This window comes from Symsagittifera roscoffensis, chromosome 7 (assembly GCF_963678635.1).
Source record: "Symsagittifera roscoffensis chromosome 7, txSymRosc1.1, whole genome shotgun sequence".
Lineage (NCBI taxonomy): Eukaryota > Metazoa > Xenacoelomorpha > Acoela > Convolutidae > Symsagittifera > Symsagittifera roscoffensis.
Genome location: NC_087068.1, coordinates 21,569,206 through 21,587,273, shown reverse-complemented (window position 1 = coordinate 21,587,273; position 18,068 = coordinate 21,569,206). Strand labels below are relative to the sequence as shown.

General features: G+C 34.0%; 1 protein-coding gene across 1 annotated transcript in view; it reads right to left on the bottom strand.

Annotated features, from left to right (window-relative positions):
• Nucleotides 1-2,818: 2,818 nt before the first annotated feature.
• Nucleotides 2,819-18,068, bottom strand: part of LOC134850926 (major facilitator superfamily domain-containing protein 4A-like) — a 44,212-nt gene continuing 28,962 nt past the window's right edge. Inside the window, exons 4-10 of the mRNA XM_063866742.1 lie at nucleotides 14,964-15,081; nucleotides 13,398-13,585; nucleotides 13,107-13,283; nucleotides 12,388-12,535; nucleotides 7,531-7,601; nucleotides 7,220-7,343; nucleotides 2,819-3,602 (exon numbers count right to left, since the gene is read on the bottom strand). Of these exons, the coding sequence (XP_063722812.1) occupies nucleotides 3,385-3,602; nucleotides 7,220-7,343; nucleotides 7,531-7,601; nucleotides 12,388-12,535; nucleotides 13,107-13,283; nucleotides 13,398-13,585; nucleotides 14,964-15,081 (1,044 nt within the window). The 3' untranslated portion in view covers nucleotides 2,819-3,384. The remainder of the gene's footprint in view (nucleotides 3,603-7,219; nucleotides 7,344-7,530; nucleotides 7,602-12,387; nucleotides 12,536-13,106; nucleotides 13,284-13,397; nucleotides 13,586-14,963; nucleotides 15,082-18,068) is intronic.

Below are 18,068 nucleotides of genomic sequence, written 5' to 3'. Positions count from 1 at the left end.
AATCAAGAAAACTAAAACTATAAGCATTCGTGTTTGGAGACAAGATTTGCAATGGTTTAGATTACCCTGAGAGCACCTCAGTATAACCTTGAGAACTTCAACTTTTGTCATTTTTTATATCTAAGTTCTTTGAAAAAATTATACGTCATATCTCGGAAATTAAAAGTATTTAAGCAGTCATGGTTGAAAGCAAAATTTGCAACCTGTGAGATTACCTTGACAGCACGCAAATAAAGGGTTGATATTATCACTGAAAAACTTACTGAATTGAGTACTTCCGAAAATTTTCGAAAAAATCAAAAAAATTGTGGAATTTCGTAATTTTTAAAGATTTGAGCAGTCACATTTTGAGTCACATTTTTAGTGAAATTTTTCATATCTAAGTTTTCTGGAAGTTTTCGAAAAATCACAAAACTCATCGTTACTCGTAGTTTTGGGTATTCATATTTGGACGGCCAACTCGCAAATCCTGGATGATCCCTGACAGCATCCCAATATTGGGTTATTGCTTAAACACAAAAAAAAAATTTCGTGAAACATGCAAAAAAATACGTCGAAAATGCTTAGGAAGCCCGCATTTTAAAACAACATAGATAATAGATTTTCCAAAACTTATTCTATGTGAATCAGTTAACCAATTGCTATAAAAAACCAGTTTTAGCGCGCTAAATTTCAAACAGTCGGCAACTTGACATGGCTTTATGAATCAATTTAAGTCAATAACAGGCCACATACATTAAGAATTGCTTTATGCCTCAAGTGCTACGAGTACTAATTTATAACATTGTACAAATAAAATAAGTTAATGGAAAGAAATTAAAAAAACAGACAGCGATTAAAAGCTTAGAAAATTGCTCGGAGAAATGTATTTCTTTGCTGTTGCAAAAACAGATAACTTTGAGGTCAGTTCGCCATAACTTTTGAAAAATTTTTAAAGTTTGCGAAGTATACTCGAAACAATTTTCAAGCCGAATTCAGTTGACTCATTTGAAACAAGTCATGCGGCCGAAAAATTACATCACAAAGAACTCTAGATAGACGGTTGTTAGACACATTTGGGTCGCTACTTCCAGCCCCTCAGCGGTCCACTTAACTGTAACAATCTCCTTTAAGATTTCTGCAGCGCTCAGATTTCTAATTTGTCTTAGTTTTTTTGTATCAAAATGTCAAGTTAGCAGTTCGCGCATTGAAAGCAGGGGTATCAAATGTTCCGTGTCCCGATCTATCAGCAAAATTCTCGTAATCTTTGAGAGTCATCACACTTGTTTTGTGCCTCATCAGTTTTGACTATCATGGGAATTTAAAAACCTAGACCAGTTGTTTTATGTCACAGCAACATGCTCCACAGTTACGAAGTATATTCGACATGAAAACCAAAACATAGTAACTGACAGTTGGAAAGACTAATGAACGCAAGGAAACTAGAAAATACTTACTTGTTTTTTTTCAAAACCTTCAACATTTGAACTTCGAAGACAAAAACAGATGGTCCTTAAAAATCTTTGGTTTTGTTGAATAATTTATGATGGAATTTTTTTTGTTAAAGTTAACCCAAACTGAAAAAATTTGATCAATAGATAAAACTATTATTTCGCTGAGAAATCTGATAATTAATTTCCATTTTCGAAATTGGAATTAAATCACGTATTTTGCAACCTTTACACTTTTGCCGTTTGAAAGTGGAGTTTGCCTTCCTTTTAACAAACGAAGTGCACTCAACTTAATAAGACAGCACAAGTCGAATTGCGAAAAATCAAAAGTGAGCGTGAACAAATTTTCTGAAAAAAAAACGAAAAAATGACCAAGACTATATAAAAAGACTGACTACTTTCAATATTGAATTCACCACTTCTAATATTGAAATGACAAACCAGCCGTTTATTAAAAATTTTAATCACAGTTCAATTTTTATTTTTTTTCCAGAAAAAAATAACAAATTATTTTATCGGTTTGAAACCCTTTGGTTCAGCGTAACTAAAATAATTGGAAAAAACTTGCTCGACTATTGGCACTAACACTAAAATTTGCTCGAAAAAACCAATATCGATCGATAAAGATCTAGACAATTTTCTTCCCGTTGATCAATATTTACTTACTTTTTGAGCTAAATTTCTTCACAAGTTCTTTTAAACCTAGCCAGTAGACAGTTGGAAAAGGGTTGATGAACGCAAGTAAGCAGAAAAAATATACTGACCTAAACTTTTGAAAAAATCTTTTTAGATCATAAAAATAACTTTAGAACTTCAAGGAAAAAGAGAAGCTATAAAACTCATCGAATTTCTAAAAAAAAATTATTGTTGAATTTTTTTGATAAAATAAACCCAGTTTGTGAAAACTGGACCATTAGGTAGAGTTTTTGTTCCGCTGCGAAATCTCTAAGTTGAAACCCACTTTTGAAATTAGAGAAGTCGTTCACAATTTTTGTGAACTTCGTTTTTTTCGCTCTTCGTTAGTGGAGTTCCCTTTTAACAAAAGATATGAACTGAACTGAAACAGAAATCAAAAGTAAAACCGCGCAAAACTACAAGACTTTACCTGAAAAAAAATTACTACGCCATATTAAAAGTCTGAACTACGTTTATCGACTCTGGAGCTTTCAGTACTGCTATATCGGTTTGCATGGAAAATAATACCTATTATTAACTGTCTTTCAAACCCAAAACGAAATACCGCTGCGTAAATGCGACAATACTTCAATTTTTACATCCCAAATAATCAGAGCAAACAAATTTAAAAAAATTTTTTGCCGTAATAAAATTACTAGATTCAAATCACTCTACGACTATAAGCTATCTGAAAAGTAACAAAATGACCAGAACAATTGAATTAACCCAGGACATAACTGACAACTCTCTTTAGGATCAAAAAGTCGTCAATTCGGATCTCTATAAACTATTTCCTCTCCCTCTATGATGCTTAGTTAAGAACGTCAACTATTTTAACGACTAATTCAAACAATAAAAACGCCCAAATAAGAATCCGAGTAACTAGTTTCCACCTTGTTGCAATAGGGTGGGGATAGTTAAAGAAGTCCATAATTCATTAATAGTCAATTCCATGCAAACATTATTTTGTACACCTTCAACTTTATTGCACGAACTATCACTTGTATAATTGAGTTGAAAACATGAATTCTTTACAACAGTAATATCAACTTGTAAGGTCTCCAACAAATTCCTACAATTAACTACTAGAATTTAAAAAACTAAATGATCTGGGAGCACTTTGTTAACCAGCCATGGATCAGAAATAATTGGGATAGAATTTTTTCGCAATCGACTTCCTGAAAGTTAGAAGCCCCGACCACCTCAGTCAGCAAAAATATATACAAATTCTCAGTCGAAAAATAAGTTTTCCCTATCTCATGTAAATTTATCTTTCTGTTTATTTGTTAATTGATGAATAAGACTTCACGCCGTCTCCTGTTTCGGCAGAAGGTGCAGTACTAGTGATGACTTCCTTGTTCGTTGAGCCAATTTGCTGTGTTACAAGTTCAGGCGGTCTTCTAGGGTTGATGGGTTCTGTGAGTCCATCATTTTTGGGAAACAAACACATGCTCTGCCAACATGGGCACATAGAATACACTGAAGGCGAATGTTTACCTAAAAATCAGATTATATTATTATGATATTATGATACACAGATACTTTGCAGCGCTTCAAACACAAATAAGTATCAAAAATTGGCAAGCAAACAATCTTCAGAATATTTACATCTCAAAAACACCAACTTTTTTCAAGAAATATTAAATTGTAGTGTCGTAGAACAATTTATATCATCGTAAATCTGTTGCATCAAAATCAATAGGTGATAATATTAACCGACTTTAAGTTCTAAAACTCAGAACCCCACTTTGAAATTTTAAAAAATGCGTGCAATTTATAGAAAAATTTCACTACGTTCATCAAACAGTTCGGAAAGCGTCAATGAAATCAAGAAAGCCCCACAAAACGAAACAAATCATTTTTTTTTTCATTCTTAAACTTAAATTTCATAAAACAATTGATTCGCTGAAACGCTCTGGACACTTCAAATTGAATTGATTGGCAAAAAACGGGTTAAAAAAAACAAAAAATTGATGTATTTTTTTATTCCGCTGGGATTTCTAAGAAATCAATCACTTCTGAAACTATGCATTAGGCGCAAATCTTTATACCATGTTTACTATTAGAATGGAGAAGGTAACTTGAGCGTACTTCGATTGAAGAAATTTACAAATTCTCTTCAAAAATAGCTTAAATAGAACAAGGATAGCCGCTGCTGTGCATGGCGCACAGAATAATTTGACCATATTCTTAAAAAACAACAAAAAATTTTTCTAAATCAATTTGTTTTTTTTCTTGTTTTTGTGCCTGGTGTGATAAAAATTTCTGAAAAAAAGTTCTGTTTCTCATAGTAAGATAGGCATATTGGAAAACCGAAAAAAAAAACGAAAAAAAAGCGAAAAAAAAACTAGAAACAAATGATTTTTTTAAAATAATTTGCAGAAATTTCTTTGAATTTTTGAAGTTTTTTGAAATTTTTTACCGAATTTAACAGGGCTTGTATATAATGTTTTAGCTCATTTACTACAAAATTTTCTACTACAAGCCTGCTCGCTTTACTCGCTCAAAACTAGACAAAAAATCAAAAATTTCAAACCGGTTTTTCTTGGCACTGAGAAAACTTTTTCAAAGATATTGCGACTGAAATGGTATGATATATCACTCAACCCAGTCCGATGATTATTTGTGCTACCTGATTTTGCGTCAAAAACAAAAAAAAAACGAAGCATACCCGAATACAAAGTTCTTTCCACTTTCAATGGCCGGAACAAAAATGAGCCTGATCAATTTGTAAGACCCAAACTGAAAGAAAGCACACGACTATAACAAGTGGAAATTTAATACGATCAATATAATAATCAATCAATTTGTCTTTAGCAAGGCAACCGACTCAAATATTTTTTTACTGAACTCAAAAGTAAAAATTAAAAAATTAAAATTTAATTTATAAAAGCATAATCACAAACTCAATGTTTATAATAAATCGTATGGCACGAGCCTTTTACATCTGAGGTTAATGCAAAATTTGCGCAAACTTCTCCCAACAAATTTTGAATTCTGAAACCTCCGAAACTTGCAGAAAAAAGATCATATGAGTGACAGTCACGCTCTCAAACACCAGAAGCAATTAAAAGCAAGAACTTAAAGCAATCCAGATTTGCATTGATTTTTGAATGAATTAAAAAGAATAAAATATGTTTGAGAACTGTAATACAATAACTGAAGTAGAACTGTGGAAGAAAAAGAACAAAAGTTTTTCAATTTTTTGTAAAAATAGACAAAAATTAAATTGCTGGTCTCATTGATACAGTCAAATTCTAACAAAAATAAGATGCTGTACAACTTAAAGAAGTTTATATCAAGGAAAATCAAGACTCTGTCAATTTATTTTGATTATTTACTTTTGCTTTTCTTTTTGCTATTAGGGGTATATCACAGTACTTAGACAATGGTTGAATTCAGGGGCAGATTTAGGGCCCCCCCCCCCCCCCTCCTCTCAGGGATTCGACCCCCTGCCGACCCAAAGGGTCCCCCCTTTGGTACTTTTAAGAAATTCAGTTTTGGCCGACCAACCCAAAAATTTTTCTAAAGGCGCCTTGGCGCCAATATATACTAAATTTAAGGGGGGAGCGCGCAAAATTTAGCCAAAATAGGGACTAAGCAGGCTTACGGAGGAGCTCGAAAAATCAATTCGGTCGATCTAAAAAAAAAAGGTCGACAAAATTTTTGAAAATTTTTTGAAAATCCGCCCCCCCTCGAGAAAATCCTAGATCCGCCCCTGGTTGAATTATACATAAAATTTGCTCGTTAAAAGCGATTAAAACATCTATGCTTTTTGGTCAATAATCCGGAAAGTTTCTGTTTTTTATAAAGATGATCGTTTAGAAGCGGTAATTTTTTGCTCAGAGGCGTCACATTGACAGGTAATTGCCCTATTCTCAACCTCTCAAGATTGTTTGTATTAAACTTCACTTGGAAACTGATTCATATTCTACGGTTAAAGGACGTTGCTTGGAACAACAAAAATTTCAGTTGCATAACTGAAACACTATTGAAATGCACCTCGGTAAAAGCAAGAAAATGCCATCTTAAGCTAAACAAGAAACAGGAAGAAGTTTTCATATCACCTATAAAAATCATTAAAACTAGTAACGACTAATAAACTTCACCTGAAAAAGTTCAGACATCTAAAAATGATTATTTATTGTTAAGGTCATACCCGCATCCAAGTTTAGGCGTACGTAATCGATTATAACGGATCATTATGAAGATTTTTTGACAATTATAATTGATTATAATTACCAAAAATAGGTGTTCAAAGGATTTATAATTGATAAAATCGTGATATTTTCCAAGAGATTATAATCTCTTATAATCGATATAATTGATTATAGTTTTTACAAAAACCCTTAAAATCAATTATAATCGATTATAATCTCTTATTTTGCTAAAACTTTGTCGATTCAAAACTATATTCGAATTATATCTTATGGGCTATTATTTTTGTGTCAATGAGAAAATCTCTAAAAGAGAGATCTCTTGAACACTTTGGTTCATCTGAACACAAAGTTTAACCACGAAACAAAAGTTTCATAGAGATCCTTTCATATGAGTGGAAAGGTTCCGGCGGTAAATGAAAAAAAAAATCTTCCGAATCAATCATGAAACTAAATCAATTTGCTGATGTTTTGGTGTTTAGAAACGCTTAAAATGTTTATCACAAAACAACTCTAATGGGAAAAAAATGAAAAAAAAAAACTTATAAATTTGAATTAATTCGAAAACTTTTTCTTATTTTTCATAGGAACCAACGTCTACAAAAAGCATAAAATATAAGCAATTTAGATGCAACTTCGAAGACAAAATGGACAAACAAAAGGAATTATAAGCAATTATAACCGATTATAATGGATTATAATCGATTATAATTGTAACAAAAAATAGACGAATAAATAATCGATTATAATCGATTATGATGGATTATAATTAGTTATAATTTGATTTTAAAAAGAGAGATTATAATCGATTATTAATTGATGAAAATCGATTGTTTCTCAATTTTAGTAAGACTGGTATCGATTATTATTAATGCTTGAAACTGGATGCGGGTAGATTCAAGAAGGACAAAGAAATAAAATTCGAGCCAAAATACATCTTGTGTAAGTAGTACTCACTAGCATCGTGTTTGGAAATGAACTGGAATGCGACTACTACAGCCAGTAGCAGCAAAATAAGGCCCAGAATGCTTGCCGCTAACTCATAGAAGATCAGCGCCACTGGTCCAATCACGTCAAACAGCTAAAACAACGAGACGACACCAGTCAATTGTCTGGTTTTAACAAAAACAATTGAAAATATAACAAAATTTCATATCTGAAACAATCGATAAGCTCCTTTTTTGATGAAAACTGAAGCCTCTTATCCATAATTGTAGGAAACAATTCTGAGGACATAGATTTTATTAAATAAAGAATTATATTCTTACCCATCCAACTAATAGAGGAGTGCACATCTCTCCTGCAGCTGCCAGCATGACCAATACACTCGTCATGAAACCTAAACAAAAAATATGCCAGATCAGTAACGGACTTGATGGGAGGAGGGAAGGAGACGCTAACTTTCTCAAAGATTTTTTTTTTCATTTTCCCCGTACGAGCTTCCCACCTTTCAACCTTGTACATTTTTATTCCGTTAGAGAGAGAGAGAGAGAGAGAGAGAGAGAGATGTCATCCATTTTGGCGCAGCCGGTCCCACCTTGAGGAGGCGGATGACCCCTCCAATCGTGACTGACGCCGGGTTTGAACGCACGACCTGTTGAAGGACGAGCATGTTACCCACTCGGCCACGGCCTCTCAAGCGTTTCGACATAGATTCGACAGACTTTCTCAGGGTTTCGACATGCTGGCCACCAAAAGGGACTAATTCAGACATCCATTTTTGGCTAGCCGAACTTTAAAAATTTCTGAACCAAAAAAGGTGAAAATATACTATTTTGAGAGGGGACCAAAAAAAAGGAATTTTTTGGTTAAATATTTCCAAAATGTGCCTTAAAATGTCTTTTTTGGCCTGATCCTTTAAAAATTGCCTGATTGTCGTGGTTTAAGGTACTTAAACCAAGACAATCAAGCGATTTTAAACGATCAGGCCAAAAAAGACATTTTAAGGCAAATTTTGGAAATATATGACCAAAAAAAAATCCTTTTTATTGGCACACGCTCCCCTCTCAAAATAGTATATTATCGCTTTTTTTGGTTCAGAATTTTTTTTTGGTTCGACTAGCCAAAAAAGAATGAATTTTATCAAGACAGGCTCGTGTTTTGGAAGAGCTTGGTATATCAAATTGCTCAACAAAAAAGTTCGACCAAATTTTTGAACATCGTTTTAAGATTCACCCTCGAGAAAAACTTAAATACGTCCCTGCATCAGATGACATCGTTTTTTAAGGATGGCAAACGTCAAAATGCACAAAAACGAATTTAAAAATTTTTAAGCTATTTACTTTTTTCGCCAGTTCTGACTATTTTGACTTTGATAAGGTTTTCAGCCATGTGAACAAAAACGTTAACATAGTTAACATAACAAACATGCAGTTAAGAAAACAAACATGAAACTAATTTAAACAAAGTTTTCGCTTTTCAAAAAACATCATAATACCTTAAAGCTCGTTGAATATCGACATTATTCTGAGAAACACGCTTTTTTCCCGTTTAATCTTTTTCAGTATTTTTCATCTAGTTTTGAATCTAAAGTCAAGCTACCTTTTGGAGTCATTGGTCAATGAAAAACATATTTTGCCCCCAAATGAGTTTGAAAACCAAGTTTCAAACACCGAGGCGAAGCAGAGCAATACAAAAATATACTTATGCCAGAAAAAAAACTAAATAAAAAAAGTAAAAAAAGTCGACCATAAAATATCTAACGCTTTCTTATACCGAAAAATGAGAAACTTCAAATAATTGTAAAACCTCGTTCAAATGGTAATCCCAAAACATTTTAAAACTGAAATTCTTAGAGCTAAAGCAACCGCATCACCATCAGCAAACATTTGGGGTATCATAAAAATCCATTCATTGCTTCCTTATTGCTTCCTAAGGCAATTGCGAGAACAACATTATTGTGAAAAAACAACAAAAGTTAATATAAAACAATGCCTGCTCAGGGACTAAATGACCTTCACCATTGAGAGCATCTTTGATGTCAATAAAAGCCATCAGATTTCAATAGCTAAAAAACCTATAAATAAGACAGTATTGAAAAATATTACAAAAGTCAACAAATAGTTTGAAAAGATTCAATTTATCCAAAGAGTCAAATATGTTTAAACGGAATGCCTTTGAACTTCAAAAAAAAGATGGCTTTAAAGCTCTCTGAAGTTCTAAAATAATTTATTCTTGAAACTAGAAGTCGATCACGTTTTTTGTGAAAATTACACTTTTGCTTTTTGTCAGTGGAGTTTGCCTTCCTGTTAACAAACAAGTTAGCACCGCCCAAGTCAAACCGCCAAATATATATATATTTGAGCCTGAATAAAGTTGTAGACTTTTCCTTAAAAAAATATCGATTCTAAACAACAATGAGTGCCGACTGCTAAACAAGAAACTAGCACACATTGGTCTGGCCTAATCAAAGAAAAACTCAATTTTTCAGTTTTTTTCCCAGTTTTTATTTTAGAAAAAGCTATTGAAACTGTTGAAAAACTGGGCACTTTTATCCCATATTTTTGTCCAATTTTTTATGTAATTTATTCTGAGAAACAAAAACATGCAGACCAGTTTTTGTGACGACTTTTTGAAAACTTTTTCTTTCCAAACACGACTAATCACAACTAAACCAAACCTTCGAGAGTGGTCGAAACAATGAACTCATATCAAACTCATGTAAACTTTTCCGAGAATTTGTCCAAGACAGAAATATTATCTTTTTGTTTCATTCGCCAAAAAAATGCCGGAAAACATCAAAACAGGAAAGAAAAGAGAACTAACACATCCTGAAATCTGTAAAAAAAAACGTGTGTACAAGAGAGATTTTTAATATTGAACAAAACCCATGAAAGTATTACGCGCTCCTGGAAATTGAAGAAAATGAACTGAAGAAAAATATCAGCCTACTCAATAAGCTAGCAAAAAAGGGACGAAATACATGAAGCCGGAAAACTTTCAACTTACTTTCGAAGAAAAAATTATCAATTCTAGCTCTAGAAACAACACTAGTGCCTTACGCAAAAGATATTAACTGTCAAGCAGTTCCTGGCTGTATTCGAATCTGAGCCTTCCAAAACAGGGTTGATACCTCTGCGCTAACTGAGCAGAACCAAACGATGAAATCAAATTATTATCATTCAAGCCATCCAAGGATTTGTGATTGCGTTAGAGGAGAAGAGGTTATCCCGACAATGTTACACTGATAAAAACCTATGTTCCGATTTGGCAATGCTTGTTAATTGCGAGCGTACAGAGGCAATTTTTAAACCATCAAGTTATAAAACTGCGCATAAACTTAGTTGTTTTTCCAAAAAAAAATGCAACCACGAGCCCTAAGTAATTGGAACTTCACTTCGTTCATTTAGAGTTCAAAATGAGTTTTTCAAATGATTGTTTTTTGTAATAAAGTTCCCAGCGCTATATTTATTGTAGTATAATTTGAAATTACTAGCAATCAAACCATTCTTGATTTGCGATTGTGTTAGAGAAAAAATTATCCGAACGATTTTAACCTGAAAAACCTTTGTTCTAAAATTTGAGAATGCTTGTTAATCTCGAGTGTAAAATGTAAAACGGTAAATCGCCAGACTTGAAAACCATAAAACTGCGCGTAAACATATTTCTTTTTCCAAACAAAAACCGGGAGCCCTAAACAATTGGAACTTTTCTTTAGATTGTTCATTTAGATTTCAAAATGAGTTTTTCAAATGACAGTTTTTTGTAAAAGAATTATCTACGGCATATTAATCAAGTACACTTTTAAAATAGAAATACTAGCAATCAAACCATCCCAGGATTTGCGATTATGTTAGAGAAGAAGTTATCCCGACGATGTCATCCTGAAAAAAAATCTATGTTCCGATTTGACAATCCTTGTTAATCTGGAGCGTAAAGAGGCCAATCTTCAAGCCACGAAATTATTCACAGAGGCGACGCTGAGCTTCGCACCACTTGCAATACAACAAATATAGGCTTAAAACAGCATGAAGCTCAACAATTAGCAAAAATGACTTCCAACTAGATTACATTTGAAGCAAAAAATCAGGAAAAACTAAGTATTTTAGGAAGTCCCATTGGTTTTCGATTTGCGCATTCAAATTTTGGCACCTCGGTTTTTTCGTTCTCACATATAATATCGGAAAATTGTAGGAAACAAGATATTTGGTAAATAAGACGACGGACTTAAGACGGCAGCCAATAGGCTGAAACTCAACCGAATTATTTTGGCTAAAAAAATCAAAGAAAAACCATGTACAGCCCATATATTAATCACGATTGCCATACATAAAATGCATATAGTTTTAACAAAACACATGCCCAGATAACAGAATACGGAATTGGAAATCTTAATAAGCAGTGACAAACCCAAAAATTCTGAGCAAAAACACTTCAACCTGAAAAAGTTTCAAAAAAATTTAAACAAAAAGCTTCCCCTCTCCCTCAAAACACACACGCACAAAAAAAGTTTTTGTTCATGAAACGGCGCAAAATGAGGCCACTAATGCAATAAATAATAAGCCAAAACCTATCAAACTAAAACATAGGACAAAAAAATCCGAAAAAAAAAGTTTCGAAAAAATAGAAAAAAAAAGTAAAACAATTTAAGTTCTCCTCTCCTCAAAACACACACGCGTACAGAGAAAACTTTTTTCGTGTCAAAAATCTCAATATGAGGCCACTAAGCTAATATAACATAGGCTGAAACCTATAAGACCCAATAAAAAACGTTTTAAAAAACCAAATTGGAAAATTACAACCAACATAAAAAGCAAGTTTTGAAAAACAAAAATATTTAAAACACTATCAATCTCAAAACATGCTTACTATTTGCAATAGAGAGGGGGTAGGATTTGCAACGAGGAGGAAGAGCCGAAAGAGTTCAGGAGTGAGTCTGTGAAAAAAAAATTATTTACGGTGAAAAGGTCTAGTACCAGATTGCAATACCCTGGCTTATCGGAAGATTAATAACTGCGCATAAACAGATTTCAGACTTTTTCCAAAAAATTACAACGAGCTTCACCTAACTGAAACTTCACTGCGTTCATTATAGCTAAAAATGAGTTCTTGAAGTGATAACTTTTTGTATTAGGATGCTCTTGCGCTGTATGTGGGTGTTCGGTGCGATGCTTTGGGGTACATACTTGATATAGAACAGTACTCCTCTGCCATTGAAATGCCTGAGGGGTAGATGGAGGAGAGGAAGAGTCCGAAGAGGGATGTGGACACAAAGATGATGGGCACACTCTCTCGGAACATGAAGAACAGCACCATCGCCATACCACTCCCACACTATACACACAACACAAAACAACCCAAACTAAATTACAAACATATAAACATTTATCGAATTTGGCTTGTTTCATTTCGTTTATTAACATGAATTAGCTACAATGGAAAATATTTAAAGCAAGAGCTAACCAGGGGAGGATCTGAGACTTTCTCGCGTCTTTCGGTGCGCGCTCCCGTTCAAAATTACTATATGTTAGCTCCTAAACTACTATATGTAATTATATGAAAAATTTAGGTTTAATAAGGTCAAAAAAGGATGCCATAAAATATTACCAAAGGGGGGGGGGGCTTTGGTTGGAGAGGGGTCGAATCCCTGAGTCGGAGGCGTCCCCCCATCCTAAACCCATCCCTGGGCAAGCCCCATCTCTTTGCGGAGAACCACTGCCTCTCGTTTAGATAAGTATGCACTTTTTTACGTTTTGTTTTTTTCTGGGACGTGAAAAACTTACTCACGTTCAAGCAAAGAATGATTATTATGTTTCTTTGATTCAGTGCTTAAACGATGAGTTAAATTGCTTTATTCGTTACTCAATTAGTTTTAATCAACTATACAGTTCAACGCAATACTTACCAGGTTGATGAAGAGCATGACTGGACTTGAGATGAGGGTTGAGAGGGGAATTGATAAGAGACGACCCAAAGCAAAGGAGCCCCAGAATGAAGCTGTCAGATAGGCTCCTGTCGTGGTAGACATCGTGATCTTCTCGTTTCGCGCAGAGTACGAGTAGATGTAACCGCCGTATGCCGCCTGTAACCATGACGCCGCAAATAAGATCAAAGCACGTAACAAAATAGTTTGAAAATAAAATGACACTCAAACTCCACTTGAAAACCATTGTGTTTTGCAACATCGTTTTTTTACCTGTGCAGCATCGGCGAAGAAAAGCACAAGTCCGATCATGGCGATGACGGAGTAGTATATCCACGGGGGGATGTTGTTAATGCACTCGGGGCCATGTTGACTACCACTCGGCTTTCTACCAGGCACATTTTCACTGTCGAAATTGGAAGAGACGACATCAGTACTCTGAGAGTCAGTGCACCTCGTGGCTAAACAGATTTGACTATAATAATAATAAAACATAATTTGGGGTACCGCCCAGGGGAGTTCCAGTTTTCCTAATTTCATATGAGTTTATTTTGGTTTTTTCAGTTTTGACAGATAATTGTCAGTTTTCATGTGCACATGTCTTCGAGATTATATTTATCAACTAAATATCTTTGAACACTTCATCTATTATATTCGTCGGATGTTCTATTTCATCAAGATTGAACCCAACTGTGCTCTGTATTTGCTTAGAATGTACCTCTCGTCCGAATTCGCTTTCTTGTTTTTGCTTCGACAATTTTCGCGTTTTAAGCAATTTGAAATCTTGCGCTCTCGTATTTTGTTCCGAGAGATTATGTAGAGAGTTGGAGGAAAGTGGAGCAAACAGAAATTGATTGAAACGTGCAATCTGCTAGTTTTAAAACATAGCCAACAGACAGTTGGAAAAGAGTCAATGAACACAAGGAAACAGAAAATAGTACACTTGTTTTTTGAAAAAATTTTAACTTTCGAATTTCAAAGCAAAAATTAGATGGTCCACAACTCTTTGAATTTCAGGAACAATTTATTTTAAATTTTTAATTGTAGGAGAAACTGATTATTTGGTAAAGTTTTTATTCGCAGGGAAAACTGAAAACCAAATTTCGAAACTAAAAGTCGATGATACTTTTCGTGACCTTTGCACCGTTAACAAAGTTTAAGACTTTTTCCTGAAAAAAATCATCACAATCTATATAAGAGCATGAACCACTAGCATCGACTTTCAACAAATTTCGCTTTTAATAGTGTTTTTTCAAGCTACCTACCTCAACTCCAAGTTTAGTTTGGAATGAAACAGTTTCGAATTAAATTAAACTTTGTTAATTTTGTCAAATTTGCCAAATGTCTTCTGGCTACTTATTGCACAGAATACAGAGACAAAGCTGGAATTCGCAAATTTAATTAGGGCATAGTATATTACAAATTTATCGGGCGTTTTAAATTTTTGAAATAATTCATCCCGTTACTGGCTAATCGTCTAGACAATTCTTGTTGAAATTTTCCGCCTGCTTTTACTGTAGGTTTTTTTTTGGTCTGACAAAATTCGTGCAAATGTTTTTTGAGGAAAAAAAATTTGTGTAAAAATTGGCTATAATCGTGAAGCCCTGGAAAAAACGCTATTGATTGGCCATTTGAATTATTCAATTGCAATTTCAAAAGATTTACTTTCCGTTATAACACTATTTCATAGTTTCATGGTCAGACTTAAATCAAGCAATAAAGAAGATGACCGATAAACTTTTTATAAACTCTTTCAGATATACTAGGTCATATTTATTTGCCTTTTGCCAACTGAAAATGATGGTCATAGTAAAATCAATTTACTTTACTGATACTTACAATTTGTCTCATCTAGATCCTCGTACTTCGTTTTCTTGTTTCTGGCAGATTTTTTGGCTTTTTCGTAGCAATCACTGTCCAATATAATGACTGCAATCAACAACAAGCTTGCCGGAATCTGAAGCAGTAACAGGCCGACTATTGAATGAATTAATTAAATCACGATCAAATAAATAATGCGTATCTGATTCAAAAAATTAATTCGTAGCAACGCCACTATTCAAAATACATTCGGCATTTCATTAAGAGTTCAAACTAAGTACTTTGAGAATTGTAAGCGGATTCGGGATACCTTGAAAAACACAATTAAGATGGTTGTTTTTTATTATGGGTTTTTGGTTACTAGTAAAAGTTTGCCATATCCATCGGAGATAAATCCACATTTTCCTGAACTCCTTATTTCTCATATCTTGAAAAAGACAATTAAAATGTTCAAAATAAGTTCAGAACATTTTCGGAGAGCTAAGAGTCTATATCGTTTAAATTAGGCTCAACGACAAACTTCTTGATCTGTGATCTTTTTTTTCTGTGGACGTAGAGCTTTCGAATGATGTCATTTGATAGATGCAAAAACAACAGGTGGCATCATATGTTTTGAAATTGTGTTCGATTTTATTTTTCGACTTTATGTTTTGACCGACTTGACATTATGTTTCGATTTTGTGTTCGACTTTATGTTTCGAAAACGTGTTACATTTTATGTTACGACTTTAGGTCTCGGCCGACTTGAGTTTATGTTCGACTTTGAGTTCGCTTTTATGTTTCGATCAACTCGACCTTATGTTTCGAAAATGTGGTACATTTTATGGTACGACTTTATGTTTCGACTTTGAGTTCGACTATATGGCTTTTTGACTATACATTTTCGGTCAAACTCTGACCCGCAATTTATTTATGTATATTTGTATTTAAATATTTCGAACACGCTGCGACTAATTTTTCGACCATGCCGCGACTAGTTTTTCGACCACCGCGACTAACTTTTTGAACATGCCGCGACAAATTATTTGACCGCCGCGACCGAGGTACAGTATTTCCGAGTTTGTCCGCAATTTAAAATCCTTTCCAGACTATGGATTTTGGATCGCCGAATTAGTTGGGTTATTTTAATTTTTATTCAAAGTTCAGAGCAAATCATCGATAAATTATCGATAAAATGTTATGAAAACTTTTACATCATGCATGAATTATTGCTGTTTCATCGCTAAAAACTTGATAATTTTTCCAGCGCTAAATTAGCGATAATCCATCTATTAAAAAAATGATAATTTTCTAGCGTTAAATTAGCGATAATCCATCTATTAAAAAGTTGATAATTTTCCAGCGTTAAATTAGCGATAATCAATCGATAAATTTTGCCATTGTGGCAATGAACATCGATAATTCCTCGATGGCGGTCGCTGTTTTTTTTCATCACTTTTTTATCTTTAATTTTCAATGTGAGCTCAACCCGGTATGATCAAATTTAATTATTTAAGCTCAGGGCATTAGAGCAGTTGAAAAATTTATCAATTCAGTTCGGAAAAGCTTCAAACTGTAGCGATCACAGCGATTAGCACCATAAGTTCTCTTTGTTGTTGATTTGGAGGATCTATGAAACTCCACTCAACCCTCCGACTTCTGCTAACTGTAGAGCTAGCAGTTATACTGCAAAGAACCGGACTATTTTCATCCAAACAAGATATTATAGATTTTGAAAATAAACTCTGACAGCTACTTTTCATTTTTATCAACGAGATTTTTATATTTTCATTAAAAATACAAAACGCCATTACAAGGCCAAATTGTGCATTCTCTGCCTTGTAAGCGGAATCCGCAACAGGCCAAAATCAGATTTGTCGCAGAATCTGCAACATTGATACTTTTCTTTGATATTCTATGCTGTTTTGGATACAACAAACAAATACCTAAATCATTGTACCGATCAAAATCGCTCGAAAAATAGGCGAATTTGCGGAATCCGCAACTGTATTTGCGTAATCCAGAACAGTTTGTGGAATCCACAACCAAATGATAAAACAATTGTATCATTGAACTGAGCTGTTGCGGAATCCGCAGCTGCAAGTGGAATCCGCAAATTGTAAGTGGAATCCGCAAATTGTAAGTGGAATACGCATTTTGTTTGCGGGTTCCCTTTTTATATATTTATATGTGTAGTAGCCTTTAAAATTGTATCTTTTAAATACATGATTTGATTTCACTAGAATAGAAATTTACTAGAATAGAAATTTACTAGAATAGATCAGTGTTTGGGATTCAATGGAATCTCAATTACTGACGGATCCCGCTATACGTTGGGTTTCTAATCACTCTCAACATAATGACTCCAAAAATGGATATTTTCCATATTTATTCCACATTATTCCAGTTTTTTGGGATTTCATCAATCGCAAATACTGACCAGTATTTGGGATGGATGGAGTCCCAAATACTGAACTAAATCGACGGTCTGCTATGCGTTGGGTTTCTAATCACTATCAACCTAATGACTCCAAAAATGGATATATTCCAAATTTATGCCACATTATTCCAGTTTTTGGGGATTCAATCAATCCCAAATACTGACCAGTATTTAGGATCGACGGAATCCCAAATACTGACCTAATTTGGCGATATGCTGTGTGATGTGTTGCCATACACTCTCAACCCAATGACTACAATTACTGCATTTATTCGGCGTTATGCTTCCAAAATCAGTATTTGAGATTGACGCAATACCAAATACTGACCTAATTTGTCGGTATGCTGTGTTTTCCATACACTCTCAACTCAATGACTCCAAATATTGAAATTGTTTGGTGTTGTGTTTCCAAAATACTAAAAGATGACATTCAGCTATTTAGGTAACCAATGTTTTTAGACTTGTTCGTGGATTCCGCTGACAATGGTTAAGTCTTTGCTTTTAAATTCCGCATTGCTAAAGATAAAAATTATAGCTCAGCTTTTAATTGTTCATATGCAAGTTCAGTATTGAACAAAATTCGGAATCCACTTACAGTTTGCGGAATCCACTTACATTTGCGGATCCCGCTTACATTTTGCGGAATCCACTTACAGTTGCAGAATCTAGAACAACTAGCTATATTTACTTGTTGCGGAATCCGC